Source organism: Gavia stellata, chromosome 10, assembly GCF_030936135.1.
Source record: "Gavia stellata isolate bGavSte3 chromosome 10, bGavSte3.hap2, whole genome shotgun sequence".
Taxonomy (NCBI): Eukaryota; Metazoa; Chordata; class Aves; order Gaviiformes; family Gaviidae; genus Gavia; species Gavia stellata.
In genome coordinates this window covers 8,820,001-8,837,577 of record NC_082603.1, presented here as the reverse complement: position 1 = coordinate 8,837,577, position 17,577 = coordinate 8,820,001, and the positions used below count along the sequence as shown (strand labels likewise).

At 40.8% G+C, this 17,577-nt stretch overlaps 1 protein-coding gene across 1 annotated transcript in view; it reads right to left on the bottom strand.

Moving 5' to 3' along the window:
* TEDC1 (tubulin epsilon and delta complex 1) overlaps positions 1-17,577 on the bottom strand; it is a 76,928-nt gene that overhangs the window by 45,081 nt on the left and 14,270 nt on the right. The window contains exons 4-5 of the mRNA XM_059822160.1: positions 10,355-10,525; positions 3,309-3,407 (exon numbers count right to left, since the gene is read on the bottom strand). Of these exons, the coding sequence (XP_059678143.1) occupies positions 3,309-3,407; positions 10,355-10,525 (270 nt within the window). The remainder of the gene's footprint in view (positions 1-3,308; positions 3,408-10,354; positions 10,526-17,577) is intronic.

Genomic DNA, 17,577 nt, shown 5'->3' with positions numbered 1-17,577 from the left:
GAGCTACCATGAGCATGCACATGTACTACAACTGGAAATGGAACACCAGCTGAAATAACGTCACCTCCCATTCACTGACGTCCCTGGGTGGCACAGGAACTAAACACAGCGGTGACCTACGACTCACAGCTACACACATACATAACCACAGCCAAGTCAAACCCTAGGAAAAGTTGGAATTTTGATCATGCCTCACTAGAGAAAAACTTAATTAAAACTATTACGCTTGGAAAATTTCCAGCTCTATGAATCTGACAAAGACATTTACGATGATAAAATAATAATGTACAGTAAAACCCCTGTATATAAAAGCACTAAAAGAGTTTTATAGTTGGAAATCCAAGGGAAGAACAAGTTAACAAGCAACTTCTATAGAAAAGGAGTAGCATGACTCTTCCATTTCATAAACTGATGTTTAACTTCACAGCTATCCGTATTCTACCACACTTTTACTGGCAGACTAAACATCTTTTGTTTTATTACAGGTCAGAGCAACTTATCTCTCAGGATATTTTTGATGAAAATGAACTCTAGGCTTCAATAAAACCACCCCAGTGTCCTTTCTGTGGTAGTTTTTGACACTTCGATCCACTTTGCATTTCTATCCTTTGAAGGATGCCTAACATGAGAAGAAATTCATAACACCATCCACCAACAGGGATGCATTACAGTAAGACATATTGACATGCTTGCTCTTTTTATTGATCCATGCAGCAGTTTGTTATTTGAGGTAACATTAACAGAAATGTCACATTACTTAAAGAGAAAAAATTATTTCACAGTTTTTGGAAAAAAACATTTGGCAGAGTGCTGCCATCTGCACCAATATTTGAAAACCAAGCTATTCAAATATGGATAATTTACTTAATCTTATCAAGACATTTGAAAATTAGAGGCTTTTTATTACATTTTCCAGAGAAGCATCACTTTGCATACCGAATATTATATCCATCTGGAAAACTGACACTTGAAACAGCCTTGCCTTCTCAAGTCCATACCACCTTGTTATATCAGGCTCTTCATACATACTGAGTATGAGACTTCTGAAAGCTGCTTTTGGGAAACAAGGGTAAGGGGAGACAAAAACTACAAAAATTGCTCAAATGATGACAGTAAGAATGTTAAGTCTCTCGAAAATATGTATACTGAGGTATTGTGATGATTTCCTGCAATTTTTCCTGTTTATTTTAGAATGAGGCACAAGAGAGCAGCTTAGAGGATCCCCTTTTCTTGAATAGGTTTGACAGCTTCAGAAGGTTAAGAATTTCACAGCTGATTACACTGACAAACAATTCCAATTTTGGACCAGTCCAAGCAGTAAGTGACATAAGAAAAGAATTTCCAACACACATGCACTGGAGCTGGAGCCTGTTTGGGATTGCACCTGTTAAAGCCCAAAAACTGGAGATGGAGACCGTGGCCACTCATAATTTATGTGAAGAAAACATCTTCTGCCACTCTGCCTCTGTCCTTCTCAGTGATCACCCTTGTTTTGAAGGGGTATCCCTTGTTTTATGTATTTGGTGTTTAAGCCTGGGAAAGTGGAACGAAGACTCCACAGATTTTAACTAAGCAACATAGCTGCCCACTAAACCTTCTTGACTATAGCATTTTATCTAACCACAATGTTTGAAATACAAAAAGATTCTTTTCATTTTATCCCGAACCTCCACTGAACAGCACACCTGAAGCAGACATCCAGGAAAGGGAGCAGCATGCAAGAAAGAAAACCCCTGGAATGATTCATTAACAGCGCAGTCAAAACCAAGTAGACTTATTAGACTATCATCATGCTTTACTGTAACAGATCAGTGACATATTCAGGGTAAGGCTTTGGAAAAAAGGTAGTTGCAAAGTCCTTCTACACAGCCTGGAAATTTCTAGTACCAGCCCACCAGACCTTTCTGGACATTTGCTAAGCTCTGGAAGACTATAAGGTGTAGGCTTCAGAGGACTGTGCTGCTGTGTGTTCTGAGCTGCTGTCCAAACCACAGGAGGGGGACTGTGAAGCAGAAATGAAAGAAAACTCAAGCTGACTTAGCCATTTGCTCTAGGAAAACAATTATTTTCCAGGAAAATGTTCTAAACAGCTGAACCTTATCAAGAGGCTGCATGTGAACTGTTCATCCAAGGAATGCTCAGTAATGAAAGACTAACGTGCACTTTACTTTAGGGGGGTTGAACATAAGACTATCTCCCATCTTCAAATCTAGTTTTCTGAATTTCTTTGTGCGTGGTATTTACAATGCCCACTTCTGTTCTTAAGGTAGCAGCAGAAAGAATATCTTCTTTGAGTAAACAGATTTGGACAGACTGCAGAAATTTGCCAAATACTGATTGTGTTAGGGCTGAGTTTAAAATTTCAATCTTGTTTCAGTTTCGCATAGAATGAACTTTTACAAACCGATTTGTAAAACAAATGTATTTTATTGTATTAAAACAAGTGAATTGTACTACTTCAAATAATAAACTGAAACATCTATAATAATTGAGTATTTGAGAGCAGCAGAAATACATACTTAAGGGTAAAACAGCACACGAGGAAAAATGATGTTGTCCTAGGAGTTTCTGTTTGAACACATAAGGAAACACTTTTTTACTGTGAGGATGACTGAGCATGGAGCAGGTCACCCAGAGAAGCTGTGGAGTCTGTTCTTGGAGATATACAAAAGCCATCTGGACATGGTCACGGGCAGCCTGCTCTAGGTGACACTGCTTGAGCAGGAGGGTTGGATCAAGTGACCTCCAGAGGTCCCTTCCAACCTCAACCATTCTGTGCTTCTAAAATATTTCTCAAAATAAAGCCCCTTACTATCATCCAAAAAGGTAGTCAACTTGTATAGTTTCTGGAACTAATGAATGCCAGCATCAGATGTGCTTTAGCTCTCTTGGAGACATAAATCGGATCTCTCCCTGTTCTCACTGACAATCCGCAAGGTCACAGGCAGACACTCTGCTTGGCTCGCCCAGATGTGGTTACTGGTAGTATACAACAGCAGTCCGACAACTGAATGTTTTATTCTACAAGCCTTTTCTTCGGTGACACTTTCAGCCAAGTCTCTCCGCACTCCCTGTCTACCAGTTTTTACAAAACTTAGCCTAATACCTTTTTGTCTGTGTTTGTATCAAACTGGAAGAAACCATTTGGTGAATACAAGTTATAAGTGAGGAAACTGACAATTCAATATATAAGCCCTTATTTCTGTTGGAAACCAAGTTAAAAACATGTTACAAGGAGTGCAGTCTTCTGCTGAACAATGTTTGTGTAAAGCATACTAAGCATCCAAGAATTACAGGAGAAGCATTACCTGCTTGTAGTTCTCCGGTTGTCTAATGAGATCTATTTCTGTGAAAGAAAAATGTCCAAGGATTGGGTCCATATGAAAGCCACTAGTGAATAAATGGATCTGGAATAGATTACATTAAAAGGTATTTGTCAGTACAAGGACCAGATCATTAACAACATCATTAGCTACCATCTAATGGCTGCATGGATTGGAATGGCGATGTGAACCAGTGGTTACAAGCCCATTCCCGATGGACAAGTGCAAATGTGACTACTACCACCAATACAACAGACCTTTTTAAAACAGCCTGCAGGAAATGATGATCGTGCAACACAATCATATCACAAAATGGTCCATCTGGTATTGTTACCACAACTACATGCAGGAATCGCTACTGCTGCCACCGCAGTAAAACTGAAAGATTTCTCTCTTCAACCTGTCTTAAAGTATTTTTCCTTACACTACAACACACTCTCGTGCATAGCATGTGTGCTGGTTTTGGCTGGGATAGAGTTCATTTCCTTCATAGTAGCTAGTATGGGGCTATGTTTTGGATTTGTGCTGAAAACAGTATTGATACACAGGGACGTTTTAGTTACTGCTGAGCAGTGCTTACACAGAGTCAAGGCCTTTTCTGCTTCTCACACCACCCCACCAGTGAGTAGGCTGGGGGTGCACAAGAAGCTGGGAGGGGACACAGCCGGGACAGCTGACCCCAACTGACCAAAGGGATATTCCATACCATATGATGTCATGCTCAGTATATAAACTAGGGGGAAAGCTGGACGGGGGACTGCTGCTTGGGCTGGGCATCGGTCGGAGGGTGGTGAGCAATTGTTTGCATTTGCATCACTTACCTTTCTTGTTTGTTGTGGTTGTTGTTATTTTCATTTTCATTACTATTATTATTACTATTACTATTATTATTATTTTATTTCGTTTCACTTACTAAACTGTTATCTCAACCCACAAGCTTTCTCACTTTTACTTTTCTGATTCTCTCCCCCATCCCGCTGGGGCAGGGCGGGGGGAGTGAGCAAGCGTCTGCATGGTGCTTAGTTGCCAGCTGGACTTAAACCACGACAGCATGAAAGGCAAAACCATTTACACAGATAGCAGAAGTCTTAACAGAGGTAAAGGATACCCTCAGCATAATTTCTTATTTCTTTCTTTAAAGCAGAAAATGCTACCTAGTTGCAGTAAGTTTCTCTTTTGCTGCTATATATTGTTGGCTTTCACTTACTGGGACCTTGTCCCAGCTGCGCTGGTGATGGTATCATCAATTACTTGACGAAGAAGCTTCCCAAGTCAGTCAAGGGAACAATAAAAAGCAATTCCTCCTATTCAGAGCTGATCCCTTTGTTACTGTAATAACTGCAGCTGCCAAACAAGATAGCCGTGCACATTTGTCAGACAATCGCTCATATTTCATTAATATTTCTGCCAGAAGACAGAGAATGTTTCCTGCTTTTCTTCCTTTATTCTAATATGAACTTTATCATACACTTGGGTATTGACAACTATTTTAAAGTTGACAGGCACTGGGTAATTATCAACCCTTCCTTGAAACTTCAGAATATTTTAGCGTTCCTCTCCCAAAACTCACTTCTGGTGACAACCATCTGTCACATGTGCAGAGCTATGCGAGTTTAAAAATAAAAGAGCACCTCCCCACACAATGTTCTTCCTTTCTGCTTGCCACTTCTCTCCCTGCTGCATTCTTGCGTAACTCTGACTGCCAAACCTTTGGGCCTCCAGCACCAGGGATGAATTTCAGCCCCTCTTCAAAAGTACATTGCAGCAGCATCACCGGCTAAAGCCCAAAACAAATACTCTAAAGCTGTAACAACAGGGGAATAACCACCAGACTAGATGGATACTGGAATAATCCAGTATTTGTAACTGAAATAACCCAATATTTGTATTTTTACACTCTGTTATTGATAACCAGAACATACCGAAGATGAAACAAGGCTTCAAGAGGGAAACAGTACCAAGGTAAAAGCAGCAGGTGAGAGGGTGACAGACAGAGCATGTGTAGCTGTTGCTGTGTGGCACTGGAATGGACTGAGGAGGAGGCAGGTCTGATTTAACCTTACACTAACCTTTCCATGAGAGTACAGGCACAGCACCCTACGGAGCACCACTTCTGGGCAGTTTCCAGTACCAATTCCTAAATGCCCTTGAGTTTAGACACCCTGCAGGGAGATCAGCTTATCTAATGCACCTAAGAGAAGATGAGAAGGGGGCTTGTTCATAGTTCACACATGCTTGCACAAGAGGGAAAACATCTACTGCATTAAAGAATGCGCTATTGAGATCTAATAGCAAATTCACTTTAGGAAAAAACAAAGATTTTCCAACCAAATATCTCAAGACAAAAAAAAGATATAATTAACCAATGTAGTAATTTACAGAGTAACATGGTAGATTCTTCATGCCAAGATGCAGATGCATCTAACAATTGCAGTTTAGCTCGCTCATAAATTACTGACAATGAGGTAATCACCCAGCACCAGTCTCTGCCCTCTGTTATTCAGAGATCAAGACTTTGTCCTTGTCCCTTTACTCTTTTACTACATCAGATATATAGATATGATCAATCCAATCCACTGTAATACATCTTATTTTATATTATTTTTCTTAGAGGAGGCACAAGAAACCACTCCATTCATAGGAGGTATTTCCCAGTGCTGCTCTGCATTCTTACTGACAGAGTAGAACTCTTGCTCTTACGGTTTCCAAGCATATTACAACCGCTATTGTCATTTTACCATGATCTGATACTGCCAATTATGTTAAACTCTTCTTCTATCATCAAGAATTCCATTTAATATAATTTTATTCCTACTAACTTACATCCATAGTCCACAATCAGATGTTCACCTGCTTCACAAAATTCACCGCTGAACCCAATCTAACCTTCCCCTATTTCAGGTGTGATTTCTGTCCTAGTCTTTAGTGGATGGAGGATAGCTGAAAATGCCCACAGGAAATCCATCAGTTTTGCAGAAACTCACTTGTTCTGCTATTTCTTTTCGCACACTCATTGTGGCACAGTGCATTTAACAGACAAAAAAAAATGCCAGTTTTAAACTGTTCACATTCCTACCTGTTTTTCTGAAATTATGTTAAGGCTTCTCATTCACATTTTTTAAGGCAAAGTGGTAATTCAAACCCTAACTAAAAACAGCTGCTCTTCCCTATGAATTCAAGAGGTATCAAAAACCGGGCAGATTGATATTCCTCTGGCACTTGACAGAAAGAGGAAGAAACAGAATAGAAGGAACTAAGAGGCATGCCTTAACATGGTAATTTATCCTTCACGCTTCCATATATTTGAATGTATATCAGGTAAATACGTACTACTGAAAATTTTGAGAGAATTATAACGGTATTATTATATTATACTTCCAAAGCAGGCCAACCTGTCCATGTTGAGAAGCCATTATAACATTATGCAACAGCTTATAGCCTCAGGCTGCAAAACTCCTCAGCAACAGAGAGGTTAAGATTTCCCTGAGGAAGTCTTCTTCCTATGGCAGGATGTGTGTGTGTCTGTAAGCTTCAACATGCCTTCTGGGAGCTGAAGTCACTGAAAAGCAGCTCATCAGAAGAGCTAGCAAAGAGGAACAACCAGTCAGACCCTAACAAGCAATTCCCAACACATGACCAGCTGTAGCTCCCGGAAGGCTTCCCTCTTCAGTAACCTATCCTGGTTACTACAGAACTTCATACCTTAAGTAGCTGTGGGCAGGACAGAATAGATAGAGGCCCCAACAATCAGTTTCAGTTACCATTTGTGTACTTTAGAGAAAGAACAGCTATTTATTTTTGCCTGTTTCCCCCACATATTTCCTTCCTACTGCTCCCTTACCCTTTCTTCAGGCAGTACAGTATTATTTCATTAAGACATGAGTCATCACTTCTAACCTGAAAGTACATGTCCCTGATCACCCAAGCGATTCAGAATTTTTTCACAAAACCATACAAACAGAAAAGACCTTTTGAGGTCTTTAGTCCTGCCTCCTGCTCTAACAAGGATTATCGCCAACATCAGTTTGTGGCTTTGTGTATGTGAGTCTTGGAAACCTCCAAGGATGGAGACCATTCAGCATCTCTGGTGACCTGTTCCAACGCTGCCCATCATCTCAGAGAAGCTTTTTCTAATGTGCCTGAACCTTCCAACCTATAATCAGTGGCCCCTTCCCCTTTGTCTTCTGATTCTGCTGAGAAGACCATGGATCCATCTTTGTAACTACCCATCAAATAGCTGAAGGCAGCTATTAGATGACTTCTTCCTCAGCCTCTCTGCACCAGAGCAAAGAAGTCCAACTCCCTCAACCTCTTCTTGCAGGTCACACCCACTTAACTAGTCTTTGACTGTCTTGGTAGCCTCTGGCTGGATCCTCTATGTACAATTCTTACTTCTAGTAGCAATATCCATACTTAAAAAATACAGAGTGGAAAAGCAGTCATCTCCTGAATAAGAACATATTTTCCAAGTGTGATGTGTTTTTCTCAGAAAGCTCCAAATAGAGAATATGGTATTTTAGAGCCTGCGTGAGTCACAGAATGAAATCTGTGGAAGTGTCGCCACTACTTGGCAAAAATTACAGCTCGTGATCAGCAGTAAATAAGACTGTTCCACAGTTGAGATACATAACCTGTTAAGTTATTAAACAGAGCGAGTAAAAGCCATAATTATCATTTTGTAGAGAAAGCCCTCTGTAAATCTGTCAGCATAATTAAAAAACATAACACTCATTAGCCTTTTGCATACTGTTTGTGGTTTATATGAGAAAAGCAGCAGCTCACGTAGAGGTCATATTGGGTCAGCTCAGTCTTCTAACACAGAGCAGACTAGTTTAAAAGTTTCAAAATTAATGCAGTAGCACAGCCAAAATTTCTCTACAAAGAGTCAGGAAATATCAATTATTGTTTATGCAGCTGTTAAATTGTATAAGTATGTTATATTTTGTGTTGCCGTAAATGTTAATGTTAACATGGCACTGTAATGAAGTCCCTTCCAAAGTCACTTTTACCTTTCAATTTTCCTGCTTTTAATTCAGACTAAAATATAGATCAGAGCACTGCACTTTATTACAGCTCTGAACAGAACTCCCACAGTTGCACATACGTATTTGAGCACACATAATATCAGTGTGTGATCACATATAGAGCAGCTGGGCTCCAACCTACCCTCCTATGTATACATCCATGATGACAGCCCTCTACATACACTGCAGAGCATAGTCTGATCATAAGAATCATCACCAGCATCACTTATTGCTTTCAATTTAGTCCAGTGATAACTGTTGGAGAAGGCAGTAATGGCAGCTTTGGGAAAAATGGATGAACAGAGAAACATTCTCCCTCCTGCTTATTCTTCCAGATTCTGGAACTCATGGTCCAGGGAACTGCAGCATAACTAACCTGTCTCTTACATTTTTCCGACTGTAACAGTCCTAACTTTAGCAAACATTTTTCCTTGGATAGCCACAGGGGGAAAAAAAGTCCAAGTTTATTTCAAAGTACAATCCCCACAGGAGGTCGTCATCTACCCTGTCAACAAGTTCAGCATGTTGCCCATCACAACATCCCTTCACCATTTGAATGCCTGATCTGGACCATTGAGAGTATCTGTCTGTACTCAAAGCCCCAGGTTCGACCTGCTCTTAATTCTTCCTTGGTCTCATTAACTGCAAGCTGAGGTATTGAAGCTGCCTAATGATTTGTTACTGCCAAGTACTACATAAATCAGAGCACTGATGAGGAGTTATGGAGATATTTGCCTCACCTACTATAAAAATCAGCTTACCTTAGAGGTAGCTTATCAAGGGGAGAAGATACCAATCATTTCATTTGAGTTTTATATCACTAAGCCACCTCTCCCAATAGCATCACTGTCTATAATCTCAGTGCAAAAGCCAAGAACTGCACCTGCACTTATGGTGAATTGCTATCTTCGTTCCCAGATCAGGAAAGCACATTCTCAGTGGGCAATGAGAAGCAAAAGGTTATTTTAGATGCTGCACACACAGCACCTGATCTTCCCCTAGGGCCGTCAATCAGACATCTTCCCTAGCAATCAATTCACGTAAAGAACAAAATGTAACCTTATTATAGTTTTCAGCATTGCTCTGTCAGACACAGGATTAAAACCAAGAAGTCATCTTCATTCAAAACCCTCTTGTTCTGATTCTGACAACTTTCTGATAAATGTTATTCTTTGAGGAGAAATTTCTCAAAACCGTTCTTAGTCTCGAAAAGGTTTTCTGTGAAGGTTCTGGGTACAATACCAAGTGCCTCCATGTATGTTACCTGAAGAGTTCCAAATGGAGAAAGGGGCCTAGGGAAAACGTTACTGAATAACTTTTAGGACTATCTTTAGAACTACTTTTTTAAATTTGTCTCTGCAGTCACCATCACTGTCAACTTCGGGATTGCAGGCTGCTTCCATCCTAAGTAGACATGATGCTCCCAGATGTCTGTGATTTTCAGTCAGGCATATAAACATGACTCATAAATGGGAAGAAAACTGTAATCTTAGCAATGTAGAGACCACTATTGATTCCTGATTTAAAAGCAGGTAGATTTTGGGTTCTGCTCAGATGTTCCCTAGTACTTCAGAAAGGGAAACTGCATTTTATTTTGCTGCTATTACTTCCAACATCCATGCTCAATATTTTAAATCCACATTTCTGATGAACTTACAGTTCTGAATCACTGCTTCTTGTCTGTGTGGCTAGAATGTTCTGTGTTGCTTCTACTAGGCATTTTCTGAGAAAAATGGAGACAGCCTATGGTTGCAGAAGTGACTAATGTGCCAACCTACAAGACAGACTTGTATACAACAATTATAACCTTATGAACACTACACACACTTCATTTTCTCATGGTTCTGCCCCACTGGGGAAAAGTGGGGGTATTTATATTTAGAGTAATTCACTCTCACCTAAAGAAAATGCAGAACTAGCAAACAAGAATAATTTGTACATTTAGCACTAGCTGACAAGGCTTTTAAATAATAAACAATGCCATAGTGAGTTAGAAGAATCATTTACCTTGTGCAAAAGTTTGCATTGCTCTTGGTGCTGAGCATGCAAACTCCGCCACTGGAACCTCAGCCTCCCGTTTAACCACTGAAGGTATCGAACATCTACTCTGTCTTCTAGCCCATATTCCGGTGCTATTTCAGTTGTACCTTTCTGGCTGTTGGGCAGATCATCTTCACACTAAAAGCGGAAGAGAATACCAAAAAGTTTTAAGTTAGCCTCAACACTTTCAAATCATTCCGTAGTGAAGAACATACAAGGCAAATAAATACCCCCAAAAAAGAGGTAAGTTCCAGCAGTAGAGAGAAATTGTCATCTTTTAGAACACAGGACTGGGAACAGCCTAAACAAGTACTGAAGTCTGGAATAAATATCAGCTTCACAGCTATGATATGGTGAGCTGTCTACTCTCCCATCTTTCATTCTTCTGTACTGAGGAAGACACAATGTTCCTGAGACAGTAAGCATGTTCTTCACCCAGATGGGGGGGGGGGGGCGGGCGGGGGGAGGATTAAAAAAACACATTTTGACTAGATTCTAATAAGGCAAAGAACATAAAAAACAGATTTAACTCCTCCAGTGTCTTCCTGAAAGTGCTGCAGGCTGTATTTCAGGACCCCATTCTGTAAATCAATGCCTTACAAAGGGACAATACTGTGGCCCTATGCTTACCCAGCTATTTTCTTTTCTCTATCCAGCATTTCCCTTCTTGCAGGATAGAGGAAAAGAAACAATCATCTAGCTGACATTGGCCAGGAGTCCACAGAGGCACTCCCAGTTACAGTTGCACCACCTGTCTTGCCTTTCTCTAGAGTAATTTGGAAAGAAGGAAGAAGCTAAGAGTTTCCTTTTGTTCATCTTGTCCCACTTTCCTTTTGCTGCAGAAAAAAAACCCCACCAACGCTTTCATGTTCTGAATGAAATTTCTCCTTGGCTAATGGCATAAAGCAAGCACGACATTTCTGTTGTATCTCTTTCCCAAGGAACATGGAGGGAATTCCACCTCCCCCAGCCTCTTGCACAAAGAGATCATTCACATTTACAAACAGATCTCTCTCTCTCTGTTTTCAGCTAAGACTCCTGCAGATTGCAAATTAAAAAGGGAGGAAGACATGGGTCGTTTTACTTCTGACGCCAGCAACACCACTTAAAGTAATGCTGAGCTGTCAACTTCATCCAGTCTATAGAAAGTACACACAATAAACACAATCCACAATTCCAATTTTTTTACTACAGCATATCATAAGTAGTAGAAATAACATAGAACTGCGAAGGCCTGGTTATGCAGGCCAGCTAAGAAAATGTCTCCCAGTTGTTGGATTCTCAAGACATTTCTTTAAAGTGGAAATTTAAAAAGCCTACTTGAAACATAACTGTTTTCAAGAAAACACTTAAGCAGATATTTGGACCCATAGACCTTGATGGTGTTTAAACATATGTGCTTCCCTGCTTCACAGACTTCCATGTGCAATAAAGTCTTATAAAGATTCAGTTGGCAGGCGAAGCTTGAATGGAATTCCAATTTGGATCCTAAACTAAAAATATAAACTGTAAAATGAAGAGAGTTTAATCTTGCCTTAAATGCAGATTTCAGCAGAAGTCTATCTATAACCGTGATCAAATAACCCCCTAATGCTTGTTTTAACCTAAATATCACCTCAGTTGACAAGGCCTCTAATACAATGAGTGTTCATATTATTTACAAGCACAGAAATGCTGTTCTGGTCACATAACAAAATGTATTAAGATTACAGGTTTTTTTCCCCTTTGCTCTGTGGCTCAGATAAATGCATGCTATAAATCACAGGGGCGCAGGGTTGGTAAAGGGCTTTTCCTTTTAAAGGCACAGATTCATCTTTTTTAAAAAAAAAGACAGTATCTCCTTTGTGCCAACTGCAGTGTCACTCTTTTTCCTCAGATGCCTTCAGCCCCTTGCCCCTAAATCAAAAGGCACTGTGTCCTAGGGTGCTGCAGTCCTACCTAAGTAACCTCATGGTTCAGACTGTCTTCCCCCCACCAAGTGAGGTTTCTGGACTATGAAACCACACAAATATGATTACCAAGTTGTCCATAAACATGATGAGCCAAGCAATTGGATATTAGTCACTACAGCAGAGAAAACGCATGTGTAAACAACATTAAAACACTTCACATAAGCAGCCAGAAAGCCACAATGCCAAAGACAGACTTGGGATTCCCAGATTAAAATCTGCATTTTCCATAATTTACAGTTCAACTCCAACTTCCCTGGTTAGAGGTTTCAGAACGGCACAAATACTGCTCTCCTGGGGATTCACTTCAGGAAGGAATGGCATTAGACTCGATTGCTTTGGCAGTACAGTGACATACACCATGCAGAGCTAATTTTTTGTAGCAACCTGCCTTATTAATATTAAAATAAGGAAGCCAACCAATGCATTTTTAACAGGATCTCTCTATTATTTATTTCACAAACTGCACAAAAAATTTACTTTTGCTGTGAAGTACGTAGCCTGGCATAAAGTAAACAAGGTAAAAAAAGGTCTTGCATATTATACTGTGACCTCAATTTCTAGTCCCATCTTTACAATCTAAGACTATTTACCGCTCTCCCAGTGGGAGAAAAATCACTAAAATACCAGCCCAAGCTAGAGCCTTTGCTTCAAATATCACTGTGAATTTATCTAATCTACGCAGCAACATGGGTACACACCTACATTAACTTCTGAGATACAGAAGTGCATATTATTTAGTCAAAGCCATAAAGAGAGCAGCCAAGGCAACTACCTAGGCTCTCAATGGCCTCCCCGCAGTTACAACGCTCCACACCAGCTCTGGAGGAGGTCATTTCATAGCCACTTACCAGAAAAGCCTTTTGCTTGCAAACTGTTTGCTGCAATTAATTTTTCTCTTTGATTCTCTTTCAAAGAAAGGAGGCACATGGGCTCCAGCTACAGAACGGTGCCACAGGAGTACAAAAGCCACATCAGCACATATCAATACCCCCACTGCAGTGCCAGAGTCTTTTCCGATTACACTGGCAATATCAGAGCGAGTCTTGTCAAACTGGACAACGCGGACGCGCCAGAGCAACTGTGATTAGTGTAACTTAAGCAGAAGCTAGAATGAAGCCCCTCAATTCCACCCCCACTGTAACTCACCCCAAACGAGTTCTTCTGTCCTAAAAGCTCAAGGTACTGCTGTTAGAACATCTCAGTATCCATTTATTGGCAAGACTCAGAAACACAAGCACAAGCCTGGTGAAGATGACATGCGTATATTTACATGAACTCTCTTCAAGCCAATTCCTGAACTATCACCCTACCCACACTTAGGCAGAACTTAAACCCAGCTCTCCGGTGGTAAAAGATCCAGGCAAATAACCAGCTAAGCCCCATAATAAATACACGTTCCAGGACACCACACACCACTGTCCCAACTAAGGTAGCTCACAAACTACAAAACCTACCCCAAGCTCATCAATACATCTCTGGCTTAGCCAGAGCTAAACACAGTTTATGTCCTAAGAGCATATATTTAAATTTTTTGCAAGGCAGCCTAGAATTCAGTCTCCAACACCACATGAGTTTTGCCCTAAACATTCCTCCCCAAGCTATTTAAAGTCCAATTGTTATGAAAAAAAGATGCCAGATCATTCTTCAAAATGGGTGAATGCACTTATGGTTAGACAATGCAGCAAGTGCAAGAGCAGCCAACACAATCCTCATGGCACAAGTGCTCTGAGCAGATGAGACAGAATCATGGAACACACTGAACTGAAAAAAGCCATCAGATATAAAAGTACTTTGAGGAAAAGAATAAGGGGTGGGAGAAAGGAAGGTGTGAAAAGAAAAGACATGGTGATAAATCAATTTTCATTCACATTCCATACATCTGAGCAAACAACTTACATGCAATGTGCTCAGAGAGAAGTTAAAGATTAAGAAGTTTCAACTTTTATAGCATAAATAAAGCTTTTCTTTTTGGTTTGAAATACAAAGCAATCCCCTGTTATTGGATATCAGAGAGCAGTTCTACCAACAGTGGATGGAGATAAATTACTTCATCATATAAACAGTTTATCGAAAAACAACATAACCACCAATGTTTTTGTAGACATGTGAGAAATGAGCATTTTTTGCACTGCTTGCTCCATTTGAGGATTTTGGTGACCTGGTATGCAGTTGACCTTGCTCTGTTCATAACCTTTGAATTAAACAAACCCCCAAAATTGTTTTAAAACAAAATTCCTTGCAGACTCAGTGGAGATCTTTCAATACGCCACAAGCAGTACTGCAAAGAAAACCCTTTATTGTGCAACTTCATCACACGGCTACACTTTCTGTACTTTCCCAATTGATATATGTATCTCAATGCTTATAAATTTTTACCTTAATACATTCACTATGCCCTGTAAACACAATGGAAACGAAGAGGCCTATGCTGCCTGCACCGCTGTAACAGCAAGGCGATGGCCGGGCTAGTTCCTCTTCCGTGACTATGAGCTGCCACCTGTCGGTACCGGACAGACCCCGGCCACCGCCGCCTCATCCCCAGCGCTGCGGCTTTTCCCCCGGACATCTTCCAAATCCCTCCAAGGATGATCAACTCTCTGCTTCCATATTTGGACAGCCAGCAAACAGCCTGCTGATCTTCCCATGGAGAAGCAGCCCTACTGGGACATGGATAGCACGTTTACCCCAGGGATATATGCATTAATGCAACTCCCTGGCATTAATCCTTGAGCAGAGCAAAATAAAGCAGCCACCAGTTAAATCCACTAATGCATGCTCCCACCCCGCTACTCACTTGCACCTGAGTTAATCTGGGTCTAGACAGAAACTATTTACTCTCAGGTACAACTCAACTACACTAAGCACACAGCCTGGTTTCACAAAGGTGGGAAGGAGCATATCCAGATCCCTCGCTGCAGGACTTGGGAAAGGCAAAGCAATCACATAAATCAAGCCAATAAAGCGCTTCTGCAGCTTTTACTGAGCGCTCGTTCTGAACCACTCATAATTCAGGCAACTGTTTTGATGTGGCATAACATATGTTAACCTGTGTAATTACAGATCTTTAAACGGAGTGTAATTTTTTTAAAAAATTAAACACCATAGCCAGAAATAACAGTATCAGACATGCTTTCCTAATTAATACAGACATATATCTATCTGCAGGAGGGGAAAATGTGAAAAGGAACAATTTGAACAGATGAATGCGAGAGGGACAACACTGTTTTCATTAACAGCACCATCAACAACACTAACTGCATTTCCTCCTAGACAAGGTAGAATCCAGATTAGACATATGCATGGAAAGATAGATGGTGTAAGAACTCCCTCCCACGTGATGCACATACCAATTAAATATCCAGATATCTGCATAGAAGAATATGCTTTCCAAAAACATAAGCACTCACAAGGTAGAAGTTATGCTCATAGCGTATTCAGCAATTAAAAAAAAAGATGTAAAATCCTGTGTTTCCGCAAGGCCTTTTAGCTTTTAAATTTCAATGCCTTTTGTAAAAATTACTACTCACAAGAGCACTCCCAAGAGCTCTGCTAGTATCTGAGTGACAAAGAGCAAAAAAGAGAAGGTGCTGGGGGAAGAAAATGTGCACAGCTCCTACGCATTCCTGCCTTGTTCTAACAAGCCTGTCTGGCAGTAGCCACAGGCCTGAGGCAGCAGAGCAAGTCAGTCCCTTATCCCACCCCTCCTCACTCATTCAGGAGGTTACTTAAGAGCTCTGCAACAGAGCAAAAGCACTATGCCTTTAACAGAGCACAGCTGCATTGCCCAATCTTTGGAGCTGCAAGGTCAAGGGTACCACTTGCTTTTAAAATAACATTTAAATCCCAAAGCTCACTGCATCATCTATTCAGACAAAACATGGAAACCAAATATACTAAAACAAACACGTGGCAGGGTAGACCTTAACTGACAGAGCACTGCGTTTTGCAGGGCTCAGGAAATGCAATACAGACAATGCCTTGCACTGCGTTTCCTCTGCCTGCAGCTGCAGCCCTGCTTGCCCACATCCATTTTGCTCCACTGTGGCAAGCTGCTGGACAGAGGGTAACAAGTGAAGGGAGAAAGATGCAGCGTGCTACATCAGCAGTAAATCTGGAGCAAGAGGCCAACAGGAGAAGAAACAGTAACTGCCCTGCAGGAGAGGAGAGGCAGAGCTCTGCCATATACAGAAGGCCTGCCATGCCCTTCTTTGCACGTTCCTTTTGTCCTCCTGAGGAAAAAGTGCTTTATTTCAAAAGATCCTCCAATGAGAGGTAAACCCCGATCACTTAAAAAGTGGGACAGCAAAAGCAGAGGATGTTGCCATTTAAATCAAAAGGCGTAGAGCAAAGGCAGGTACCAAAGGTACCGACTGCTCCCCGCCACTGGAGGGCAGGGGAGGCACTAAAACACCTCAAAATCGCTCGGCTTCTCCAACAGGGAAGGAAGGGGCTCCGTACACAGCATTCCAGCAAAGTACAGAGTACCAGTGTGACCGTGCTAAGCCTTCCTGTTAGCGCGCCAGTCCTCATCTTCCTCTCCTCACGTGAAAGCTCAAGTGACTCCAGTGCCTGGTGGTAGAACCCCCTCCAGAACACATCAGCTGCACCGTCAAGTTCAAGAAATTTTGCGTTTGACATTCAGGTATTACCCAGAGAAACAGCAAATTTAACAAATTATAAGCCTTTTTGATCATTTCAGACTCCTCTTTTAAAGCGTTTTATCTTGACATGCTGTCTTAAAAAAAAATATCTTAAAAGTGTATTATTCACCGTATCCAGCAAAAATAAATGTTGTTAACCACACATTTTCCAGTGCACCACAGGAAATTTGTTTTTCATTGGGAAAAAGGTTCCATGACAAGTCCAAAGCATGGAATTAAAAAAAACCACAAAAGATCAGAAAGAACAGCATATACATATGCACATGCAGAATGACGGGAGACAATTTGAGCTATCACCTGTAACTTGTGCTTTAACAGACAAAAAAAAGTGCATTTCAAGAGTTCAAACTGAAATGCGCTCCAGTTCCTGTATGGCAAAAAACATATTCCTAATTTAATCACCTCTGACCACAAAATATGTTTAAGACTACAAGCAGTATCAGTAACTAAGGAGATAAAAATTAACACATCAAGGTTCAATAGTTACCTATTCAGGAAGTGACTTTAAAAAGTACAAAAGGAGAAAAGCAAAATTTAAGAGTTTTTCTCCCTTAGTTTCTGGCACAAGCCTTTACAG